The following is a 26,925-nucleotide window of genomic DNA, read 5'->3' as shown; positions in this document are numbered from 1 at the left end:
TAATTTGTGTGTGTGTGTGTGTATATATATAATTTTTTTATGTAGAAAGAGAAAAAATGTTTTGCAATGATACACAATCGTACTTTCATCTTTATATAATTTTTTTTTTTTCATTTTTTTTTAATTACTTTTATAAAATGTTTTTAAGATGATAATAATAATCGTATTTCAATTTTTTAAAGAAAATTCCATTCTCGTAATAATAATTTACTTTCTCAATGTCGTTCGCAGCAAAATAAATTCAACGGATTCACAAGAAAACGGGAAGACTAAATTCAATGCACACGTATTTCCACACTTTTGTTGAACTCTCATGACTTACACACGTTTCTTTTTTCCTTTCTTTCTCTCTCCCTCTCTCCCTCACTCTCTCTCTCTCTCTCCCTCTCTCTTCTATATATTTTTCATTTCTTATATATTAATCATCAACTTGTACATACACACGCGTACATAAATGTATGCATGCAATTAATAACGATAAGAGAGACCAACACGCATACATACGTTACATACGTGATAAAGAAAAAGAAAAAAACATATATATATATATATATATATATATATATATATATATATCTGTGGGTGTGTGTATATGTGTGTTCTTATAATTTTTATATCGACACTGCAAAATGTAGGCAAGGTTTTTTTTTTGTCCGATATACATATCATCCACGAATACTATTATTATATTAAAATGACAGAGAGTATAATCCTGATTAGTAATCCCAAGGGTAATCAGGAATTAGAAAAATCAAAAAAAGAAAAAGAAAAAAAGAAAAAATGCATACAGTCGACGACGTTAAATGCTTTCGAATTTTTGCTTGTTCTTTTTTTTCTTCCTTCCTTCCTTTCTTTCTTAGTTTTTTTTCTATGTTGTTTAATTTAACAATGTACACCATCTCTTAATAACGCGGAACGATCAATCGTTTATATGTAATAAAAGTCATTCATTTTTCTTTTCTCTCGTTTCTCTCTTCTATATTATATATATATATATATATATATATATATATATATATATATATATGTATGTATATATACATCAAAGTTAATCGAAATAACGACAATTTATTATTATTATTTTTTTTAACTTGTTTTCTTCTTTTTTTTTGGGTTTTCTTTTATTGTTTTGTTTTGTTTTATTTTATTTATTTATTTTATTTTTTTTTTTCTTTATATATATATTTTTTTTTGTTCTTTTTTTTTCCAAGTAGCCCTCTTCCATATATTCCCTAAGCTCGGCGATTACTTATAATACTTAAAGTAAGTACACAGTACGATTCGTGAACTTACGCAATCAGTTCGTTTGCAGAATGTTCATCCTCGGTCGATCCACGCATTACTACTGTTTAGATAAATTCCCTCGGACGTAATATTAAAAACGCGTACTAAACAATATCATGTGACCATTGTTGAAAAAGAAGAACATAAATAAAAATTTAATCTTATAAACGACGTCCCTTTTTTTCCCTATTATTTATGTTAACAATAGAGGATGGTCGTCTTGCACCATTTGTTTTTTTTTTTGTTCCTCCTACCCCACTCGCTCTGTATATCTCTCGACACTTTATTATTATTTTTATTTACTTACTAGGCTCTTTTTTTTGTTCCACTCTCTTTCTCTATCTTCTTACTATTTGTATCATTCATATTAGATAAAAATATATTCTTAATAGAATCGCTTTAACATGGAATTTTCACAATATTCATCGAGAGATACAACTCTTTTAATCTCCTCATACATATATATATATATATATATATATATATATATATATATGTATGTATGTATGTATATAAAACGATGAAAACGTAAATCGAACCTGTTTACTATCGGAAGACAATAACAAAAGACACTACGAAGCTTATAACTTTCGTTATACAAGGACTCAACTCGTTTCTTCGTTAATAATAATCTGTTTTTAAAAATTATTTTATAATTATCAGATAAAACAATGTCTAAAGTTTCTCGAGGTACTATTCCATCGGACGAGGGTGGCCTTCCTTAGACATTTTTTTTTGTTTATTTATTTGTTTGTTTGTTTGTTCCTTTTTTTTTTCTTTCCTTCTTTTCTTTTATACAAATTACTCCTTACACTTCGTGCACATTTTAGCTCGACATCACGAAGCATACATTCTATTAATTTCATGTTGATAACGTTCCTGTACAGCCTTTCTCTTAAGTTTAAACGCAGCTGTTACAAGACCCATGTCGGGTGACCATTGTTCAGGACAAAGTTTCACTGCACCAGGTATTTCAAACTTTTGTAACTGACCTGTTAAAAATAAAAAAATGTATGATGTGAGTACGAACGAGATCGATATAATTAAAGGATAATAATGCAACCGATTCTTCTTACATTTCTTAGAATGCTCGATCAACTCTTCAAGTACTGCTTTTTCCACCATTGGATCTTCGCAAAGTTCCTCAAAACTCTTTCCGACAATGCCAATATTGGAAGCAATTTCTTCGAGAATATGATGATTAGGTACTACTAGTGCTACAGTGTAATTCTTACTTCCATCTCCATAAACACAAATGTTTTCTACGACTGGACATGTCTTTAATTCTGTTTCGACTTTACCCAATGAAACATATTCACCTAGTTGTAATTTGATCAAATCTTTCTTTCGATCTAGAATCAATAATTCAATAAATGTGTGTGTGCGTATAATTTATATATATATATATATATATATATATATATATATATATATATATATAAAACTTCGAAAAAAGAAAAAAGTTAAACGATATCAAGAGTATATTATTACCTATGATCTCCACAGAACCATCAGGATGAAATTCACCGATATCACCGGTTCTGAACCATTGTCTACCATCCTCCTGGAAGAAATCCTCTTTTGTTTTCTCAGGTAACTTATAATAGCCAACTGAGACGTTTTCACCTCCAATAACGATCTCACCCCTTGGATTCGGTAAATCTGTTACTCGGTAACCAGCTTCTTCCCAATTCTCAAGACGAATATCACAAGTTGTTGTTGGAGGTCCAACTCTTCCAATACTTCTATCATATGCTACATAATAAAACAAAAAAAAAAAAAGAAAAATATTTTATATAAATAATAAGAAAAGTAAACTAATATATATATATACTTTTTTTCAAAAATTGCATCACAAGGAAGGATATAAAAATACATACTATCCATGACAGTAGCACAAGAACAAGTTTCTGTAAGACCATATCCTTGAGTAACGGTGACACAGAGACACAATTTTACTTGAATGTGAGTTTCAGGACTTAAAGGTGCACCACCAGAGAGAATAAGTCTCAACTGACCACCAAGAATTTGCTTGACTGTACCAAAGATGTATTTGTCGAGCAGAGGAGTATCATATCCACGATTGTACCATTTTAATTTATAGTGATAAGCAGTATTAAAGATGGCTGATTTGAAAGGTCCTAATTTTTTCACTTTCTCATTTATACCTTTAGATACCCTATCTAGGATAAGCTGAAATCAACAATAATTTTAATAATATAATCATTAATAATAATAATCAATCAATAATAAAAGCAATAATATAATCATTTTTTTTACATAATAATCTAATATAAATAGAAAAAAAAATATTTTACCGGTACTGCAGTCATACAAGTAGGATGAAGAACGGAAGCATCACCCTTGGAGCCTCGTTGAATCTTGCTACTTGAATCAATCATTGTAAGAGGTGAACTATAACCAATAGGTACACCAGTAAGTAAGCATACACTTTCAGCAAGAAGTTCGAAAACATGAGCAAGTGGTAGGAATCCAAGAAAAATATCATCTGATTTAATTTCAACAGCATTGCAGAACGCTTTTAAGGTTGCCATAATGTTTCTGTGACTAAGTAAGACACCTTTTGGTACACCCGTTGAACCTGATGTATACATAATAATAGCAGTGTCATCGGCTTTTGGTGAAACTACCACTGCTTTAGACGTGTTGCCTGCTGCAATAATATCTGAGAATGGCATCAGTCGTACTCCTTCCTAATAACAAGTCGATATGCAGAATTTAATTAAAGTTGATTAAAGTTAACTCCTAAGTGAACACGTAAAAATTTAATCAATATATATAATATCTAGAGTAATTAATTAATTATTTTTAATTACTCTCTTTGAGAATATAACTGAACAAAATAATCTTTTTCACACTAAATGGTTATACAATGTAGATGACTAGATCTAATTGTTCTAATGTATTTTTATTACATTACCTTGTAACCATTTGTTACAGTTTGCTTAAGTTGATCCTCCATATAAATAATATTCTTAACTTCAGGTAACACATGTAAAAGTCGTTTAAATTTCGGTAACAAATCATGGCTAGTAATAACTGTGTCAACTTCGGTCTCATTAATACCATGGGCTATAGCATCGTCTCCAAGTGTCGCGTAGATTGTTACCACTGTTAGATTTTGTTTGAAACAAGCGTGGGCTGCGATCATCCATTCCGCCCTGGTCTCAGCAAAAATTACTATGTTCTTACGTAGAGTGAGACCATTCTCGACCAATCCTCGACTAAAGGAAGCCGCCAATCTTTCAACATCCACGAAGGATTTCCATCTGTATTCTCCCATTTTATACTAAAAAGAGAATTGAGTGGAACATTTACATTACAATTTTTATATAAAGTTTCATAGATCATTCTAATTATTCAAAACATACGAGCTACGACGTTCTATTTAATCTAATCGTTTCAGTCGAAAGATTTGATGACTTTACAAAATATCATTAAAAAAAATTTATCTAGAAATATTTAAATTAAGATACATCTTTCGATTGAACAATTCTTGATCAGAAAATCCTATCTTCTTCCTCAAATAAAAAATGTTATTGTATATCTATATCTATATCTATATATATATATATAGAACTATCTACCTTTTTAAAGATCCTTCCATTAGGTTGAACCTCATCCTCCTCAGCAAGGATTTGTCTAGTACCAAGACACTTTTTTTCACCATGTATTTTAGTGACCCAAAGCAAGACCTTTTCGAGCGTACAAATTTTTTCTCGTTCGAGCTTGATATGCATTGGACCAGGTGAATCAACGCTTCTATAAGTGATCGAATTTTCGCTCTTGCTGATAGGACGTGCTTTGATCCTTCTTGAGGCCTTCCTTTTTTCCCATGGCCGTTGAAGGATAAGATAGACTGGGAAGGTCAGCAGGTCGTACAAGTACGATAAAGCTTTGATCGCGTTGATCGCACTGGTGATCCAGAAGCTTTCCATCTCTCTAAAAATGTGATCCACCAATTTTACTATTAACATTTTAACATTTTCGATATTTAATACGTTCGAGTCTGATGATTTTTTATTAATAAAAAATTCAAAAAAAAGAAAAAGAAAAAGAAGAATAATTTTTATTAATAATATAATAATATAATAATACTATAATATTGTATCTTATTCTATCAGAACGAACGTATTGAAACTAAACATTCCAAGATAGAATAATTTAAACGAAATTTTATATCTCTTTACTCTTATAAGATAATAAGCAGATGTTTGATGCAGCATGCTGCGTTATCAATCGTGCATTGGATGCATATATAAAGAAGTATAAATAAAAACGTAAAGCAATTTACTACTAATAATAATAATAATAATGCTGATGATGATAAGAGATATATACTTATCGATACTTTACAATATATTATATAATATATTATATTATATTTATCGATTATTATGAATGAATAAATAGATACTCAATAAATTCAAATAGAACAAATAAAAGAGAACTTGTAAAATAAAATTGGACGAAACGCCAATGCATCTATGTATGTATGTATGTAAATAGTGACCCGATTCCATGTAGTATACGTACATAAATGCACTATTGCACTTCAAGGGTCGACGATATTCAAGTTTATTTTTATCCAGGCTAACGGATTCCTTTGGAAGTAAGAATAAACACGGCAAATCGAGCGATGAATATATATGTTATATTTATACGTAAGTCGACTTGTTTCAACGATAAGCATACAAGAAAATGATGGATGAACCTCGTATCGTTTAAAGGCTGAACTAAAAGAAATTTCGACGTTGAATGTATGTACAAATTTTTTTACAATGACATTCATTTGTAAATTAAATTCTCACGCAATTCTTTTTATATATTTTTTCTTTCTAACAACTTCTTATAATTTTTCTTTTATAAACCTTATATGTCTATACGTAATATGCAAAGTCTTTAATATAATATGTTTATATATAAACATACATACATACATAGAAACAAAGATACATAAGTAGTTTTCTATTTAAAAGGATTTTAAATATCAATTAATAGGAAATCGTTTAATTTAAAGAGAAAAGACTTCGTTCTTCATAAATAATTATAATGAGGAAATAAATGGTTATTATTAGGTCATTCGTTGCATTTTAATAGAAGTTATTAACTTGTCACAAGTTTGTTGAATGGAGAAAATAAAAAAAAAGGAATAAAGAAGGAGAAAAAGTTAGAAAGAAAAAAAGAAGTATTAAGAAGCTATAAAGAGTATGATAAACGATAAGAAGAAAAATCTCGCATAATAATTGGATATTTAGCATAAAAGAACTTTGAACGATGAATAAAGTTAGGCGATGTAAATAGATAAGAACAATAATTTAAAAAAAGAAAAAAGAAGAAGAAGAAGAAGAAGAAGAAGAAGGTGAAGAAGTAAACCAGGATTAATTAAGTAAGCTAATTACGAAATTATTCAAATAAAGTTTCTCAAGATACATATGTATATATATGTACACATATAGATACATGTATATTTCGATGAAGTAAGACGAAACTAAGTTTATTCAGTGGACTTTGAACGTTGTCTTTCACAAGCCTTGATAAACTCTCTCTCTCTCTCTCTCTCTCTCTCTCTCTCTCTCTCTCTCTCTCTCTCTCTCTCTCTCTCTCTCTCTCTCTCCCTCCCCCCTTGTCTCTTTCTCTCTCTCACACAGATTACAAATCCACCTTGATATGAATTTTATATGATTATATTAGAATATTTTTTTATTAAATTTATCCTAATAATAATAATAATAATAATAATAATAATATGAGAGAGAGAGAAAGAGAGAGAGAGAGAGAGAGAGAGAGAGAGAGAGAGAGAGAAAGATTGAATTTCAGCATACATCAAGTTTCATAAATAATACAATTCATTCGAATTTCAAATTGTTAATTAATCTCATAACAAATTCTATCCTATTATTTGCTACTGCGTGAACATATACATTTACATAACGTTTCGTAACTATTCGTGCCAACTATAATTGTCGATCTCTATTTATCAACGATAATTAACAACGAAGAGAGAAAAGGAGAATGACAATAAGAGTAAGTAAGGGAGAGAAAGAAAAAGAGAAAAAGAGAGAGAGAAAGAGAGAGAGAGAGAGGGTGTTTCAGAAGTAAAATTTCCAAATATGGTGTGTGTCGGAGAAATGTAATATATTACGGAACTATACATAATAATCAATGAAGAATTTTTTATTCACAGATTGAACGAGTATCAATTTTCTACTACATATAAAAATGAAAAGAATGAAAGAAAAAAATTATTAAATTTTTCTTTACGTTAAAATGAAATGAATAAGAAAAAAAAAGAAAGAAAGAAAGAAAAGACGAACAAGTGAACGAAATATAAATGTAATAAAAAATTGTCGTCGGTTTGTCACTGACCCGTATTAAAGGAAAAAGTAAAAAAAAAATTATATTATCAGAGTGTGAGCAATAATTCCGATAAGAAAAGAAGAGAGAAGTAAATAAAAAACACCATGATCGAATGAGAAAAGGTTATTTATAATAAAAGTTTCTCTGTGTGCGTGTATAAAGAGTCGATAAAATTCAATGCTATAAACGATGCACTCAACCCACCTTGAAATTTGATAATTTAATTTTTATATATATAAAAGAATACATATACAATGCATATATATATATATATATATATATATATATGCAGATGAATAAAAATCTTGCTTGTTTACCAATGCAACTAAGGTACTATCGACGAATGAAAAGAAATGTTTTAATAACAATGGCAGACCAGACATAATGACCTACTTTTTAAATGTTTCTATTCATGCAAAGAAAGCAAAAAAAAAAGAATAAACGTATCGTGTATATGTTAAAATATTTTCAAGCAAGAAAATATATACAAAATTATATTAAAGAAATATATATATATATACATAATTTAATTATATAATTCCTTTCATATTATATTATTGAAAATTTATCTTATAACATTATATATAATTATTCTATAATATTATAGAATAATATTTCTATGTAATATTATAAGATGAACCGAAACAAATCCGATTATATAATATGATATATAATATTATATAATCGTTATATTATAATCAATTATAATATAAGATTAATTATATAATTATATAATTATATGCGTGTGTGAATCACATACATATACACACATAAATAATTATAATATTTATTATAAATTTAATTAATATTAAAATGGAAAGAGAAGAAAAAATAACTGTACTATATAAATAATCAAGCTGACTGCGAATGCGTGCAAAGACTGGTTCTAACAAAATTCGTGCCAATTAATTAAATAAGAATAATAATAATAATATTATTATTATTATTAATAACAATAATTACAATTGTTGTTGTTATTATTATTATTATTATTATTATTATTATAACCAAAATATATAAAAAGATCAAAACAGGCAATAATTCCCCACTAAAATATTTTCAACAAAATAAATGTAAAAGAAGAGAGTGCGTTCTTTTGTGCGTAAGATTTGAATAAACAAAGACTAAAGAAAAAAAGGAAAAGAAAAAAAAAGTAGAAAGAAAAAAGTAAGATCAAAGTTCGACTTATAGGAAACACTAAGCGATAATCAATCAGAAATTGTGAAAAGGGCTTTGTCAATCGTGGATGCGTGCAGCAAAATAATGAGCGTAGTGTCAACGAGTCTACATTTCTGTCTCTCTTTCAGAGTTGCTCTACAAACTCACGGTTTGTCCTCCACGATCATGGTGGCGACCCAGTTTATGCTTACTTCCGATCGATTAACTTCAGGTACTCTCTCTTATTTCTCGCTGATGCGGATTAATGGCACTGCAAGAAAAATCATTCCCAAAAAAAAAGGAAAGACAACACGAAAATGAAAATGATCTGGTTAGTATTCGAAGAACAAACAAACAAAAATTCTCATCACTTGCAGCCTTCGTTTCTATTTGCTTTTTCTATTTTTTGTCTCCCCTCACCCCTACTTTTGCATCATCATCACCAACCCCTCCCCTTTTTGCTCACTATTATTTAATGTCGTATCAACCGCAATCGCAACCGCAATCACTTCGTTGTTTGGTATATTAGCGACATAAGAGCAAAGTTCACAACTTTATTATACACTTTGATATGTTTATAGATCTTCTTGCTCTTCTTTTTCTATTTTGTTTATTCTCTCGGCGCTCCATTCCATTAAAAAAATAAAAAAAGATATATATATATATAGAGAGAGAGAAAAAAAAAGAAAAAGAGAAAGATAAATAGAGCAAAAAAGAAAACTTTGATCTCTCGTTTGAACTTTGATCGAAAAATATTCATTTACGATCTCGACTACTTCGACTTTCGAGATTGTCAAGATAAAGAAAGCTATGTATGTATGTATTTTGCCAAATTTATAACATGTGCGAGATTAAAAGGAAGAGATAGAGTCCATGTCGTTTCTATCTAGTATCGATTTTGCTCGTTGAAGCTAAAGAAACGTATCGATTTATTCCTAATGATACATGTTGTATATATTTCAATGCAGATACGTATTATATACATTTGTTTACTTTGAATCTATTAAATATTGGCAAGCTGTTCGAACATGAATAGACTTTATTTTTATAAATAAAGTTTCGAATATATATCTATCTATATTAATATGTATATAACAAAGTTATTATAAAAATATAATATTCGTTAAACTAATTGATCATTATTTTACACGTTTTGCAAAAATTTGTTCATACATTTGAAATATATTAATTAATAATTATTTTTTATAGATATTATATTATTACATACAACAAATAGAACAAACATAAAAAATTATATACACGAATAGAATCAAGTAAAAAAGAAGAAAGAGTATTTTTTGTATCATTAAAAATTCATCAATACATTGAAGTAACTAATTAATAATTATTTTACATATGTAGATATGTTAAAAAAAAAAAAAAAAAAAAAAAAAAGAGAAAGAAATTTATTTTGTATCTTTTTTCTAGTACTTCTCGACAAATCCACTCATAAATTTCCGATGCATCGAATTAATATTTCAAACGTTTCATATCGAAATCATATCGAAAAATAAACAATAAAATTTACACACACATACAGATACCTGTATAAATATTGTCAAAGTAAATGGAAAAGAGAAAAAAGAAAACAATTTCTTCATTAAACAATGAAACTACATTGTCATCAAATGTAATTAATACCGATACACTAATAAAGATCGTTTCGAACATGAAGAAATATTTCGAAGTACAATACATATTTCTTTTCGATTGATTGCCTAATAGAATTTTAAAAATAACAAAGAAAGAAAAGAAACAGAAAAAAAAATAATTAAACAAAAAAAGTCGTTCCGATTTATTGCACGATGTTTCACATTCCATTGAATTCTTCGAAAAGGAGAAAATTGTTCAAACGATTTGTAGGTACTAATGAGTGAAAACGACTTGAAATGGCATATAACTCGTCGTCCTAATTTCTTCGATCGAAAACTAGGGAGAAGAACACACAAAAGAGGAAAAAAAGAAGGAATTGTGAAGGGAAGGATGAAAGGAGAAAGAGAGAAAGGGAGAGAAGTAGCCAGCCAACGAGTGAGTGAGTGAGTGAGTGAGTGAGTGAGTGAGTGAATGAGTGAGTGAGACTTCTCACGAGGTTCTTAGCGTTTGAAAATAGACAAGAGGGTCAGTAAGCGAGAAATCGTCTCTGACTTGTCGTCAGAGGATTCGTCCTCGCTCATGTCAAAAAGAGTATTTTTAGTTATTAGAATATTCTTGTTGGATTTGGAAAGAAATAAAAGGAGGAATTGCTTTTGCCTTATCGTACAAACGTTTAAAACATTATCTTATCTAAAGGCGGCATACTACTGACGTCATCAATATAAACTTTCCAGAAATTTCAACATCAACTGCACCATCTCTCTCGAAATTCATTAGTTATTAAACTTTTTTGAAATACACGAATTAATGAAATTAATTAATGAAAATTATATTAACAGATAAATATAGATAATATTGGTACGATCGAAAGTTACGAAATAAAAAGACATTATAAATCGATTAATTCTATTAACGATAAGGGATGATGATTTTTTCTGAGATCATCACTGAAAACTTCATTATTAAATTTTGATATTATTAAATAAAACAATTTTCAGAAAATATAGAATGAAGTGTCTTTGATCGATAACTATTTGATAACATTTGAAGAAGCAAAGTCCGTAAAGGAGACAATCGATATTGCCAGTCCAAAAGTCAGACAATAATCACTCAATACTATTAAATCTGAATAATGTATAATAGACATATACATATATAAATATGAAGTATGTGCTGATAAGTTCGTAAATGCATATTGGATAGATAAATATGTAAATACATTAGATAACATGATCGAACTTGACGAAACATTAAATAAGTATATACGTACTAGCTATAATACATAGCGGTTAGAAACGAACGACTACGAGTACAGTACATAGATTATATTCTCCTCTATGCATATTACTCGTTGATTGCTTTATCACGTGCTTGACTCGGAATAGCCTCGTGATTAAGGAAAAAATTAGATCTAAATTGAGTTTATGAGATAGAACTGTAAAAGAGACGAAAATTTGATACTTTGAGCTTCTCGTTCGCCAAAAAAACAAAAAAAAATGAAAACAAAAAAAATGAATTCTGTTCGCAATGATATCATAATTCAGTAACAACGTCATACAATTTGGAAAAATAAAAATCGATTTTTAATGCATAGTTTCTCATCGTACCTTCTTTTCAAACTCGACGAGCACATCTTAGATTGTTTGCAAAGCACAGCACAGCGATAATACTACTACGGCGTTTTTAGAAATTACAAGAAAGGATAAAACGAGATCGCGTCTTTTCTCTTACTTACAAGATTATTCGTCATACGTTATCTCGACGGGAGATCGATTATCTCGTTTTCAGTCGAGAATCCATACGACCGACTCGCCGTAATAGTGGATCTAAAAACGTACGAGAGATATAAACGTCGATAGACTAAACTAGCAAGAAAGAAAAAGAAAGAGAGAGAAAGAGAGAGAGAGAGAGATAACGAGTTTCACGGCATTGAACATCGGACCCTGTGTTACGTTATATTGTTGAGAGTTTCCTCAAGGTGAAACATTGCTGTTAATATAAAGAACGCGAGAATTACGTCGCAATTCTAATACATAATTTACTATAAAAACACAATTAATATTTAATTTCAAACATCAAAGTGCTTGTACTCATCTGTTGATTGATAGACAGATAAATTTCTAATAAATCAGATAAAAGAAAAAAAAAAAAAAATACGATTGATGTTCGATACAAGATTTTGATTCAACAAAAAGTGAAAAAGGATTATTCATTTCGAATTGTAAAAATAAAAAAAAAAGGAGAAAAAGAAAATCAATCATGATTAACATCCGTCGGTAACAAAATGTTTTAGGCCGATAATATTTTTCTATCGATAATCTTTCTGTCGATAAATTTTGATAATATAATTAACATATTTATATATATATTTATATGATAATTTTTTTTTCGCACCGAATATTATAAATATTTATACGTTATTTGAATAAAATTTATAATTTGTATAATACATAAAAATAGAGAAAATTTATAAATATCATTAATATTTATGATATTCATAGTAATAAAAAGTATTATAATTATATTACGTATTAATAAATTACAAATTTTATTTACACAAATACTAGTTATGTTAGATATAAATTGGAAATATTATTTTCATAATATAATTGATATTTTTATATTTATTCATGGGACTAAAAATTGCTCGCAATGAAATAAAGTACGATGAGATTATTCGTATGAGGACTGAAGATTGAAAATTGTCCATAAATTGAAAAGAAAAAGAAAATGACAGTTTTTACGATAAAAAGAATATCAAGGGGAGAGGATGGGGGTGAAAAAAGAGAGACAGACAGAGACATAGTTAAAGTAAGTGAGTGAGTGAGTGAGTGAGTGAGTGAGTGAGTGAGTGAGTGAGTGAGTGAGTGAGTGAGTGAGTGAGTGTGAGAGAGAGAGAGAGAGAGAGAGAGAGAGAGAGAGAGAAGGAGAGAGAGAGAGAGAGAGAGACATCATCAATAATGTCACGCAAGAGGAAGGGCGTACGATATATACCGGAAGAGAGTAGACCGTTCGTGATCTACGAGGGGAAGGATTTCGCGTTACGTCGCACTATTATTGAACAACCTCCTACGCGAATCGTGATGAGAGCAGACTAACTGAGATCGACTAACCGATCCATTTAGTCCTCCTCTCTTTCTTATAATTCTAAAGAAAAATCTGTTTGTAAATATTCTCTTATAAACACGGTCTCTCTCCTCTCCCTCTCTCTCTTTTCTGTATGTATATACTTAAAAATAATATACGCAAATAGATACGTGTTCATTTTTTTCTTCGATGGAATTATTTTATCTCAGCATGAATAGTTACCGTAATTATCTTTCCCCTTACATATATATATATATATATATATATATATATATATAATTTATATATTTATATAATCTATATATTTATATGATTGTGTATGTGTGTGTGTGTATTATATGTATATATATAACATATCCCTTATGCTTTAGAAGTTCTGTTTAAAAAAATAATTTCTTTTTTTCTGATCTGATATATGCAAAAATGTTTAGGTTAGAATTAGATTATTTTTAACTCTTGTCTCCTTTTGAACGTGTTATTCCAATCAGCAATTTTTTTATTATTCCGATTTTAGAAAGATACTCCTTTGATTAATAAGAGACATTAATGAATAATATAATTAAAAATGTAATTATAAAACAAAAAAAACAAACGGATTATTTTAATCAAATAATAGCATTAAATGGTAAAAACCAATATCGTCGATACGTTCTTCATATCAATATTACTTTCTAACGATGAATAATAATAAACTATTAATTTCCCATATATAAATATGAACGACTCTAATCGTTGGAAATAAAAACGTATAAATAATAATGAAAGAGAAAGAAATAACAAGTGCAAACGTTACGATCCATTGCGACAAGTGCATTTATTCGGTTTGTTGACCGATATTAATTGTAAGCGTTCATATTTCATAGGTTAAGTATCGCTTCCCTGACAAATAACAATGTCTTCCTTCAATAAAAGAACTTAAAGATACGATTGATCGTTCGAATTTAAGAAAATAAGGAGCCCGAGGAATTACTTTTTTCATTTTCCTTTTTTTTTAATTCGAGGTTAACTCGTCTCTCTCTCTCTCTCTCTCTCTCTCTCTCTCTCTCTCTCGCTCTCGAATTGAATAGAATGTAGGACGTTAACGATTGATTACAAACTTCGCTATGCCGAGTAATTTCGTATAAAAGATTTTCCAACAAGAGAATAAGTCTATATTACACATTAGATGAGAAATACGAAACTCATTATTACTATGTTTTTTTTTTTCTTCTTTTACAACGTGAGGGACGAAGAAAGATAAGCTCGTTTTCCAACACTTCCGATCGAAACCGAGTAATGACGAACCTAAATGAAAAACCGATCGATTATGAATACAAAACAAATAGAAAAGTTTGAGATACACGCGCGAACCAACAACTTTGAAAAAGGAAAAAAGAAAGAAAATATCAAACAGTATTAGAGCCGGAAGTCATATGTTATTAAATATCGTATAAATATTTGCAAGTATATTGGAATATTGCAATAGTAAGTAATATTTGCAAATATTGCAAGTATACACGAATAAAGAAATATATATATACATATATATACATATATACACATATGTACGTATCAAGTAATATTTGATCAAGCGTAGTAATAAATACCTACAATTTACAAGAAGTCTCAAAGTACAAAGATCAAACTTTATTACGATCTTTCGCTCGAGGCAATCGAACTCTTCCGTAGGAGGCGATCCGATATCTTCCGAAGAAGAACGAAGAGCTAAGTTCGTAGTAGACCACAAGAAAGGCAGGTGAATGAAAATAGAAAGAGAAAAAGAGAGAGAGGAAAAGAGGGAGGATACTATCCGTCGAGGTCGTATCAAATTGCGTGAGAGACCAAGTAACGAGAATAAAATATTCCACGTGACGAGAAGGGCGTTCATTGGCTTATTCACAACCGCGAAGAAATGCTTGGAAACCGAATGCAAACATTTTTATTTTTTTCTTTCATCATCAAAAAAAGAGAGAGAGAGAGAGAGAGAGAGAGAGAGAGAGAACGATGACCATAAAAAGAGTATCGATCTTTCATTGTGTAATAACGATCATCGATGAAATTTTGATTTCGTCATTATTTTCGGATACTCTGTAATAAATGATATTCAGTTTTCTAGGCTAATACATAAATAAATAAATATATAAATTTAAATAAACTTATTTTACGAGAGAAAAAATGCTATATCGTATTTCTCTCTCTTTCTCTCTTTTATGAGCGGGACTTGGCGCGACTGGTAACGAAGGACGCCGGACGTCTCCCTCGCATACTCCTTGTGCATATTCGTATGCAAGTACATATATGTATATATATCTATGCTAGTACAAATAGCGCCGGCGCATAAGTTGATTCGTGAGAGGAAAGCTTTACAATGCCTCGTCCACGCGCGCGCTCTTTAGCTAAACAGTAACGAGAGAGAAATAGACAGAGAGAAAGAGAGAGAAACCTATGTATATATATATATACGTATATAAAAATTTGGGATAAAAAGAAAAAAGAAAAACAAAAAAAAAGAAAAAAAAAAAGAATTCGAAAGAACTTACCAAAGGAAAAAAAAAACGCACGCACAACTCAATGAGAAAGAGGAAAAGTAGAAAAATGAAACTATATATGTATATACTTATATGTATGTATGTGTATATATATATATATATCTGTGTGTAAATGTGCAGAAAAAAAAAGATAATAAAACTGTTGCAGAGTTCTCCTCCTTCTTCTATCGTCGATTCGAACCGACTAACGTTCGCTTTTCCCAGTACGAATCCGGTAAGGAAATTATCACTGTTCACGATCCAAGGGTCAAGGATGACGTGAGTGTGGGTGTGCGCGTGAACGCAACCATTCGTACCGATGCCGATACCGACGATACCGACAATACCGACAACAGCAACGGTGGTAACGACGACACGACGACGACGACGACGACGAAAACGACGGATGATGATAGTAGGCGCCTACTAAGAAAAGGGTGGTATGGAGGTAGTAGGAGAAGGAGAAGGAGAAGGAGGAGGAGGGGGAGGAGGAGAGGGAGAGCAAAAGATGGCGGAGGTAGTATGCATCGAATGGTACACGACTGAAGCCGGTAAAACATACGTATATGTTTGTACGTGTTATATATGTGTATACATGCATGCGTACTATGCAACGTACTTCGTAGTTTTTTATTTCGAGAAGTATTTTAATTCTTCGTCAATGCGAATGAAAATATATTGTTTCGCACTTTTCACTTTGAACTATTTATCTTTCTACTCTAAATATTTAACCTTTGATCGTTGACCCTACGTAAATCACAGATCCTGATTGAGTCTAAAAGACAACATTGTTGTTATTGTCGTCGTTGTGTCGTCATCGTTATCGTACTATCGTTATTTTCGAATGAAATGCGACGCTTTTGCGACGTATATATATATATATATATATATATATGCACACGTGGAATCTCTCTGGAAGGAGAGAAGATTCTAAGCTTATAAAACGGAAATAAACATGCTAAATCAGGAAGGCGTGAATCCCTTCTCGAACTACCCTACTTACTATTACTTCTATCACGATTAAGATTAGCGAACGACGTATGCTCAACGATCGAATCTTTTCGTTCATATATATATATATATATATATATATATATATATATATATATATATATATAAATGTGCATATATGTATATATATGTATATATATAAATTTCACATACCTTTTATCTCTATCCCTCTTTCTCTCTCTCTCTCTCTCTCTCCTCTCTTTTTTGCTAGTTTCTTATTTCGTTATATAAGATTGACGAAGTTATTTTGAGAATCGTGTGCCTTCGCTAGAGCACAGAGTCGAAAACGACAACTTTAAATTGATTTGATTTCGATGGTATAAATAATCCTCCAGGAAAAATTACGTAATATTTGTTGTTGTTTTTGGTTTAACATACCTAAGGATTTCTTTTACCTTGTTACTCTCTTCCCCTTTCTCTCTCTCACTCACTCACTCAATCTCTCTCTCTCTCTCTCTCTCTCTCTCTTTCGTCGTATTATTAAGTTTCCACTCGATACGTCTTTGTCACACGAAGAGCACTGGAGTGAGACCACGTGCTTCTCTTACCTATCACTGACACTAACACATTTACTTCGCTAAATTAACCTCCTTTAATCTATCCTTTTGCGTTACTCCTCGATATGCTTACTTCTCGTCTCTCCAAAATACCGAGAAGAAAATTCCGTAGACCGGCTTAACATTCGAACGAGTTTTTCTCGATTTCCATCGTTTTCCTTTACGTATCCCGGTCTTCGCCGTTAGAAATTGTTTGTTTTCCCGTTGAATCGATTAATTCGTCATTAAAACGACAACACGAACTTTTACGTTAGAATGAAATTTTATATGCGTCGGAAACGTTGCGAAGAAATGTTCCGTAACGTGTTACGCGTTAGACGCTACTAATTCTATTGGAAAATACGGACCGACGTACATAGACTCAAACTCGACGCGGCCATCTTGCCGCTCACGAGTCTTAAACTAACGGGATCGATGAGGTTGCGTCATCCCGACATCTACTGGAAATATCATGAAACTCGTAGCGCGGGAACAACGTGCGTCTTAAAGTTAACACAATTTTTGTTTTCAAATATAATCTATTGAAAATGTATATAATTGACGAAAATAACGAAAATTATTTATGTAGTGAAATTTTTTATCATTTTTACCATCACCACTTTGAAAGTCATCGTTACATTTTCAAAAGATAAAACGTCGCAATGTGAATACTTATCTGCGTTTCCATACTTGATATGTAAATTATTACAAATTTATTTTCATGTCTTATGGTAATACCGTCTAATTTTAAACTAAATTCAAATTATTTTTATCTGTAGCAGATATTTTTTAAATTGCAGGATAAAGAATTCGATGTCTGCAAAAGACCAAACGAATATGAATTTTATATTAGAATTGTTAGACTCTATTTTATTTATGTTTTATAAATAAGTAGAGATGATTTATAAAATAAAAAATAGTGTAAAAAAAAAACGTTCCTGTTTATGCAATAATACGACGTACTAGGAACCAAACTCATTAAAGCATGCAGCTTGCAAACCAAGACAGTTCCCGACTATTCTTGATATAGATATAGATAGTTGAACTACGGTGGACCAATCGCAACGCTCGTTTCAATGGATGAAGATGTGGCGTGATCCTTGATGACGTCACTTCGCCGCCTGCGATCGATAATTCCTCGTTTTTCTCACTGAGAGAGGAACTCGTCACCGAAATAATATCGTTACAATCGATACTGATTCGATGCGGCACCCACTTCACGGTACACGATATATTTGCAATTTATTTTATACTTTTTTTTTTTTTTCAAAAGAAGGAAAAAATACGTGATAATTTAATTGTAAAGTAATTATATTCGAATCGTACGAAGTTATCGGTGTACTTTCGTTGTTAGCTATGAGTCAGAGACTGAAACGCGTAAGTTTATTTTAGTATTCCGTTAAAGTAGTTCGTATCAAACATTCATTTTATCGTTTAAGCTTTTCGTGTTACTTTACCGACGGATTACTCGTTTAATATACTTACATTAGATTCTACTTATTACAAAATGCGATCTATGTAACATAAAACTTCCTATAATAACGAAATGTTCTCCTCATTCATCTAAAAAATAAAAGAATAAAAAAAAAAATAAATAAATAATAAAGAAGAAATCCCAACAGAAAAACGAAAAGATCGAGGACGACGCAACACCGTGACTCTTGACGATAGAGGTTAGATTTTGCAGAAGATGCGGCACGAATGTCTAAACTTTATTAAAACCAACAACAGTAACAATAGCAACAATAACAGCAGCAGCAACAATAACAACAACAACAACAACAACGAGAACAACAAAATCGTTCCTTTCTCAATCGGTTCGTAAAAAGTTGCATATTGTTTTCTTTTTCTTTTTTCTTTTTATTTAAACATTCGAAAGAAGGAACACACCTGTCGCCGCCATACGTGAATCCACGACACCATAGTAATCGAGTTTACACATTCGCATGGTAACCTTTATCGCATGCCGAACGAATAATATCCTGGAGACCTACGACATTAGTAAGACGAAAATACAAATGATGATGGCACGCCCAGGGTAAAAACAAACACATCACCCACCATAAATATGCCATACCATATACATACATATTCATATGCAGTTGAGATCTTTCTCACGACGCTGCTACGATTGCTAAAAGCAGTGCAAGGAGGCAAGCGAGTAAAACCATGGAATATTCTGTTATAGTTATAGTAATGATGTTAGTTACATAAGGAACACGTATTTCGATCGGTCGTGCGAGATAATTCTCGTCGTAATTTTTCAAATCAACGTCCCATACATTCCTCTCACCTTCGCGAACCGCAATACGCCTGTTGTCATCTTGCGTTTCTATTGGCTCCAATATTTCACATTTTTGTTCATCATTTTTTTCTGTTCCTTGTCCTACGTCAGACTCAGAAATAACATCTTTCTTCTCTACGGTAAATAATTTAAGTTTTTCCTCATTTTTTTCGTCAGCCTTGTCTTCGATTTGAACGTCCAAATGACCTTCACCCAATTTTGTTAGTCGAACTTCGAGTTCTTCCATTTCTTGTACATTCCCGTTTAAACTGGCTGCGGCTATTTGTAGATCTTCCACGGCTTTGTTAAGATCGATCTCTATGTCCGATGGACGTCTAACGTTATTTTCTTTGAGGTTAGGAACGTCAAGCTTTTCTATGGAGACGTCGGATTCAACGCTTTTTCTAACAAGATCTTCGTTCTTCGAGGACGTTGACACCTCATCCAGCGTCTTTTCATCACCCTCGACCAAAAACGACGAAGAACGTGTGCTAGTTTCACGTGTATCATCGCCATCGGTCCTAAAACGACTCGATGAATCATCTCCAACGTCAAGGCCATCGCGTAGGTGGTCGGCAACGCTGCTAAAAGCCTCTGCAATCATCTTCACGTTCTCGTTTGCCAAACGAAGATAATAATCGAGCTTATCATCTTCAGTTTCTATAGTATTTTCTTCGTCTAATTTTAAGTCGATACATTCCTTGATTTCATTGGTTTCCTTGGTTTCAGATTTTTCATTGGAATGTTCTTGAACCGTACCGTCAAGAAGTTCATTACATAATTCTGTAATTAAAGGTTCAATCTCAATTTTATTTTCATGGGTAGAGCTTTTAGCTTCAATTAGTTCATCCTGTCGGTTGGTTTTTATTTCTGAATCATCGGATCCTTTGATTATATTTACCAAGTCTTGACACAAACGACTGTACGCGGTAAAATCTGAATCCGTATTATCTTTGCCAATTAAGGAATCATCGCGAGTGGGTTTCCAAGAATCTGAAGTAATGTCAACAGACGAAGTTCGTCTGGTAGCACTGAGAAAAGTGGACGTTGGCGTTCCTTCGCGATTATTAGAATTTTTATTTGACCATTGCATCGTCGTTGATGGCGAGACATAAACTCGAAGCATTTTCCTACAGAGACCAGAATCGTGATGATTTCCGTTTATGTCAAAAGTATTCTTTGTATATCTTTCTCCGCGCCATCTTATACTACCTTGATCGGATAATTCACCATCGCTAACAACACGTCTAAAATGATCTATCTTATCTACGAATTTAGGATTACTATTTATATTCTCGATATCATCGTTGATCTCATGTAGGCTTGGCTGTCTGTGTAAATGTATACGTTCTTGATTTATCAGCCCATAAAGATTAGCAGAAAGAGACCTAACAGCTCTCTTTTTCTTAGCAGGAAATTCATTGACAGATTCGTTGATACTTTCTGTTTGATTATCTGCGTTGTTCTTTGCCGATGTTGTCGTGGAATCCTTTCTAAGTGTCCTAAAAGCTAAATCATCCGTAACAACGTCAGGTTCGCATTGTGGTATATATGGCGAACGAGGTGGATTAAATTTATTTGGCACTGTGTGCAGATAATCGCTCTCCGTAGCAGTGGTCACTGGTCCAAGTGGTATACCAAAAGGTGGTTGAGGTTCGATAACTTTAAGTGTATTATTGGCACGATGTATACTACGGAAGACAACGTCGTCTCTCGTTACATCCGGTTCGTCACGACGAGTTATACCAATAGGTGTCTTAGTTTCATCAAACATATTGTCCCTACGTGAAAGAACAGGTGAAGCGATGAGGTAACTGATGTTTGAAAATGATGATTGTCCAATAATATCCGACAAAGAAGTTGGTCGTTCAACAGGATGCATTCTTCTATAGGCCATATCATCTTTCAATCTATCGGGTGAATCCAAACGATTAGGCTTTACTTGCTCATCTTCAGGTTGTCCATGTTTAAGACTGAATTCCTCCATGCTTCTTCTTTCAGCACGATCTAACAAATCCTCATCTCCAAGTCGTAAACTATCGTATATGGCTTCCAACTCAGAGATTGCTTCTTCAAGATTCTTCGACGATTGTTTTCTCTCTAGAGCTGCCTCATCCATTTTCGTTATTTCGTTACTTCTTTCTTCAGAATTCACTTCATTCCCATTGCTATTTCTAAAAACATACGAACGTTCGCTAGACGATTGAGTATTACGCGCTGAGATTCGTCCATATATACCGTTTGCTTCACAGTTCATTGATAATTGAATCTGTTTTACTCTCTCATCGTGTTCATTAACATTCGAGCTAAGTTGATTATTACGATTATTCTTTCTTCTACACTTTGAAGCCTCAGGCTCGTCCATTTGAAGAGACCGAGACGGATTATGTTCGATCTCGTTCGAACGGTTACACATCGACGTGTACTTATTATTTGTATATTCTCGTGGACCAATATTGATCTTTTTGGATTCTAAAAGAAACATATTTTGTGAATTACGTTGTGTAATATTTTTACTACGTGTAATGTCCTCACTGGAACTATATGCTCGTGTACCAATCCAGTCGACTTTCTGATCCATATTTATATTTGCATATCCATCGAAAAGCCTTTTCTTTTGACTTCTACCATTAAAAGGAAAAGAATGGCACGCGTAGGTAGGAACACGACGAGGATCACGAGGTGGAGGATCTGGTGGATTAGTCGATCTTGGCATCGATCTTCGTTCAATCGTGTGATCTTTTTGACGATCGATATCTCTCACTGATGTCAATGTGAAACAATTGTTTGAATCCTGTTCTATCCAACGAGCAGCAGCAGCGTTCTTTTCGTAAAAATTATTTTGATTCATATCTGTTAAACGTTTGTGAGTTGAATATTCAGTTTGATTACCTGTATTGATATTTTGAGTGTTCAACACAACCGATTTGTGTGTTGGAGCAATTTGATCATTAGATTGTATCGTTGATCGTCGTGAATGTATTATTTGGCGTGGTGTATCATTTAAATTCGCAATAACACGTTGTCCTTCGTCTAAACATTCTAAGCTGTCTTGTTTACAATTTACTTGATTAGCATCATCTATATGCACTTCTTCTTTAAATAAACGTTTGATATAACGTTCCGTTCTAGCAGCTCGAGTACGTCTGTTGTAAGAATTGGTTTTACAAATGCTTTGTGAATGATCCTCTAATTGAGATTTAGCCAATGAATTATTGGAAATACGTGAATCCTCGTCAGAACTACTATTAGGACATAATCGATCTCTTTTAGCCTCTACGCGTGCCTTCATTTTATTTTTCCGTATTTTCCTACCCAAACCTTCTAAAGAACCATCGCTACTACGTGAATGTACAGAATCTATATGGACATTAAGAGATTCCATGGATTGTTCGTTAGTTTCAGTTACCAAATTATTAGATTCTGTCTGACGCTCGCAATTATTTTTTACCGGATGAAGTACAATACTGTCCGACTGCTTATTGATTTTAGAAAGATTTTTAGGTTCCCTTTTACAATAAACAATCTCTTCTTCGTTGGAAGAACTGTCATCATCTCGGATAGAAGATATACGCTTAAATATTCCTCCAATAGACCACTTCTTTTCTTTTTTTTTATAAGATGTCGAAGTTACAGCATTACATACTGGCAGACGACGGGTCGGTGGTAAAAGACCATCCATTCTAAGGATATCTTTTCCTCTTATTCTCCTCTTTTCCGTAAAGCAACTATTAGATTCCATTTTATACTATTACACCTATAATAAATACTTAACTTGATATATAATCCTTAACTGTAAATAATATAATAGATATTATTTACATTTAAACAATATAAATAGATATATGTACGGAAATGAACCTATATTACTCTTTACTAACCTTTATACAGTTATAAACTATAAACAATTTCTTTCAAGTAAAAGATCGAATATTTTACACAATTGTCTGAGAATAGTAAATAATCTTTGAAGGCCATGTACAATCATTGGTAGTTAGCAACGAATCGACACGTAAACTGAAAGTATAAAGAAATAACTGTAATGGACACCGTATAACGAAGCACATCGACACCAACTCACCTTTTACTCTACGAAACGTTTTTATTTTACCTTATTATTTTTTTTTTTTTTTACATGCACGTTTATAATTCTCGAATCACGAAAATTGACGAACTTCTTTATTTTATTTTCATACTGCACTGTACATTTCGTAAATCAAAACTTTCCCAAATATAAATCTCAATGATGCAGATTTTAAAGTATTAGCGACCTCGAAATTGTACTTCGTCATTCCTCTCGAAACGACGATTATTTCTTTAACACTTATTATTTGACACTAACAATAGTTAATTATAAGTATAGAGAACAAAAGCTGCGTCCAACAAAGTTGTCTGATGCGACGACCATAAAAAGTACCCTGAAACCGTCTCGATTCGCTAACTAAAAGGAGGAGGGATTCTTTATCAAGACCCCACCCATAGAAATTTTTTTCTCCTAACTTTCGCGCAGAATCACGCGTGGGTGCTCATACGTCACAACTTTACACGCGTCTTTCTAAGTAAGACGATATAAAAATACGGATTTTCTTTTTTCTTCTCGATGAATAAACTTCCTTCAAGCTGTTTATATTCGTAGAAATATTTTTCAAAGGTTGTGTTTACATAGCGTTTGAGACTAATGTATATCATAGATATTTTGACGCTCTCTAACGACAGAGTGTCAGAAAGCTGAACTAAGATGTATTGTTATTGTATTGTACCTAGGTAATTAATATTATCATTATTTTAAAATATAATCGAAATAGAAGGATCTTTTTATCGTTTTATCATTTTAAAGAGTGATCAAGCAAATATGTGAACGTGTAATATCGTGTAAAAGTATTTATATGTATAAACTGTGGATTTTTTTTACAATAAAAATATGGCTGAAGCAAATATAATAGTTCTTAAGAGTGCTAAAGATCATAATTTAGAAGAAAAGCAAAGAATTATCGACAAAGCTCCTTTTAAAGACTTGAAGATCAATGATGCACAAATTTTAGATACTGTAAAGGGTAGAGAAATATGTGAACATTGTTATAGATCAAGAAAATTTTTTTGTTATACATGTTTTACTCCTGTAATCGATCAAAAGTATTTTCCTCGTTTGAAGGTACCTTAAAATATTGTTTATATATTATATCTAAAATATGTAATAGACAATATTGACTGTTACTTTCGATTTTTTAAAGCTACCTGTAAAAATAGATATTATTAAACATCCTAGAGAAATAGAAGGGAAAAGTACTGCAGTTCATGCCGCTGTCTTAGCTCCGGAAGATGTAAAGATATATATTTATCCTGATTTTCCTGAAATTCTAGAAAATGAAGAGGTATGAGAATATTAACATTATAATTCATTGTTGATCATTACATTTTTTACATATATAAATGACATTATCCCTCAGACTGTTCTAATTTTCCCTAGCAAAACTGCTGTAACTATCGATAATTTATTTATTAAAGAAGTCCAACAAGATGGCAAAACTTTTTTAAAAAGGATCAGGAACGAATATCCAATAAAAAGGGCAATATTTATCGATAGTACATGGCATCAAACAAAGTCAATATATAAAGATCAAAGATTAAGAGGTCTGTATATATCTAATATAGTTTTAAAATCATTCGACTTAATTTTAAACTACAACAAAATATTAATTTACAGATTTAAGATGTATCGTTTTAAAATCAAGAATATCACAATTCTGGCGACATCAAAAGAAAAGTCCAAGATGGTATTTGGCAACGATAGAAGCAATTCATCAATTTTTAATAGAATTGCATACATGTGCCTTCGATATAGTAGAGTGCGCGTATAAAGAAGAGGATAAAGATAAAGAAGATAGTTCAAATTTTGAAAAACTAAATTACAATGCATCAAATTCTAATCAAAAGTATGACGGCAGATATGACAATCTTTTATACTTCTTTAAATATATGTATGAAAAAATTCATACTATATATGATCATGACAAATTATGGGCATATAAGAGACCTTTAATATAAAAAACATATATATTTATGTATAATAAATTATTCTTCTATTACAATCTGAATATTTATGATTCTTTACTTTCGAAAATAAATTGAAAATTTTAATTAATTGTTCGATGTTGCGATATAATTTGCTAAGATATCAACAGATATCTTCAAATGCATTTCAAGGAGAATGACTCATGTTTACGAGTGGTGTTAATTGCCGATGTTGTTATTTACATTTGCGGTTATTCATGACGATGATAACCTAATTAAGATTTTATCATTTTAAATAATTAAGATTAAAAATATCGAAAGATCTATTATTTTTCTCTTTGGTTATGGCGACTTGTAGTGGTTATGTTGTACATTAAATACTACCTTATCGATGGTTAAACTGCAGAAAGGTTTAAAGCTGTCGATCGCTCCTACTTATCCAACGAAGTATTAAAATTATTATAATTTTATTCATATGTATTTATATATATGAAAAATTTTAATATAAAAATATCGAAATATTTGTTTAACGTCAATATTAGATCTAATATAACTTATGATTAATAAAACGATAAAAGGTTAAGTAATAAATTATACGTATTTATACATATTTATAAATTATAGATATCATACATATTTGTAAACTAGAGTATGTTCTTTAAGCCTCACGAACAAGAAAATTACATTTCAAGTTACCTAAAAAAATACCATGTTTATGAATATTAATTCGAGTAACTGTATTTACATAGAGTATTATTATATATTCCGTTGTAAATATCATCGAACTAATGGCTGCTTAAATACGCTTTAACTATTTGTATAAATTTAACTATAAAATTTGTACAATTAACTAACCTTTCGATCAAACCATCTTCAGAGAAGTATAATCTGGCACATAGTTTTCTCTTGCTTTCATCAGATGCACTACTACTTTTACGTACACAAATTTCTATCACAGATTAATTCGATTCTTAGGTTATGCGCGAGAGTGATATGACCTACGCAAGCTCACAGACCGATATGGCCGCATAGTAGGGAAAGTGTTTCATTATTACGTTTGTAGTTCATATTT

General features: G+C 31.3%; 3 protein-coding genes across 21 annotated transcripts; 1 reads left to right on the top strand and 2 right to left on the bottom strand.

Moving 5' to 3' along the window:
* Positions 1–1,178: 1,178 nt before the first annotated feature.
* Positions 1,179–18,828, bottom strand: LOC122633608 (long-chain-fatty-acid--CoA ligase 3). 7 transcript variants are annotated; one of them, XM_043821685.1, is made up of 9 exons: positions 17,595–17,977; positions 8,992–9,094; positions 4,893–5,247; positions 4,226–4,594; positions 3,603–3,998; positions 3,165–3,477; positions 2,776–3,039; positions 2,361–2,636; positions 1,179–2,276 (listed from the first exon to the last, which is right to left on the bottom strand). In XM_043821685.1, exons 2-9 carry the CDS (start codon positions 9,009–9,011, stop codon positions 2,122–2,124), a joined length of 2,148 nt encoding a protein of 715 aa, XP_043677620.1. In that variant the 5' UTR covers positions 9,012–9,094; positions 17,595–17,977; the 3' UTR covers positions 1,179–2,121. The 7 variants fall into 7 exon arrangements, with proteins under 7 accessions (XP_043677620.1, XP_043677621.1, XP_043677623.1 ...); XM_043821686.1 differs by having other exon boundaries at positions 17,652–17,977; XM_043821688.1 differs by lacking the exons at positions 8,992–9,094; positions 17,595–17,977 and adding an exon at positions 18,521–18,828.
* Positions 18,138–26,848, bottom strand: LOC122633606 (interaptin-like). 13 transcript variants are annotated; one of them, XM_043821677.1, is made up of 4 exons: positions 23,723–23,886; positions 19,851–23,598; positions 19,635–19,736; positions 19,249–19,547 (listed from the first exon to the last, which is right to left on the bottom strand). In XM_043821677.1, exons 2-3 carry the CDS (start codon positions 23,581–23,583, stop codon positions 19,672–19,674), a joined length of 3,798 nt encoding a protein of 1,265 aa, XP_043677612.1. In that variant the 5' UTR covers positions 23,584–23,598; positions 23,723–23,886; the 3' UTR covers positions 19,249–19,547; positions 19,635–19,671. The 13 variants fall into 13 exon arrangements, with proteins under 13 accessions (XP_043677614.1, XP_043677616.1, XP_043677612.1 ...); XM_043821678.1 differs by having other exon boundaries at positions 19,646–19,736; XM_043821679.1 differs by lacking the exons at positions 19,249–19,547; positions 19,635–19,736 and adding an exon at positions 18,138–18,374.
* Positions 23,979–25,936, top strand: LOC122633609 (tRNA-uridine aminocarboxypropyltransferase 1). Its single transcript, XM_043821692.1, has 4 exons — positions 23,979–24,993; positions 25,073–25,213; positions 25,289–25,472; positions 25,546–25,936. The coding sequence occupies exons 1-4, from the start codon at positions 24,763–24,765 to the stop codon at positions 25,884–25,886; spliced, it is 897 nt and encodes a 298-aa protein (XP_043677627.1). The 5' UTR covers positions 23,979–24,762; the 3' UTR covers positions 25,887–25,936.
* Positions 26,849–26,925: the final 77 nt, after the last annotated feature.

This window comes from Vespula pensylvanica, chromosome 12 (genome assembly GCF_014466175.1).
Source record: "Vespula pensylvanica isolate Volc-1 chromosome 12, ASM1446617v1, whole genome shotgun sequence".
Taxonomy (NCBI): Eukaryota; Metazoa; Arthropoda; class Insecta; order Hymenoptera; family Vespidae; genus Vespula; species Vespula pensylvanica.
Note: the sequence above shows the minus strand (reverse complement) of the source record. Positions and strands in the feature narration are given on the sequence as shown.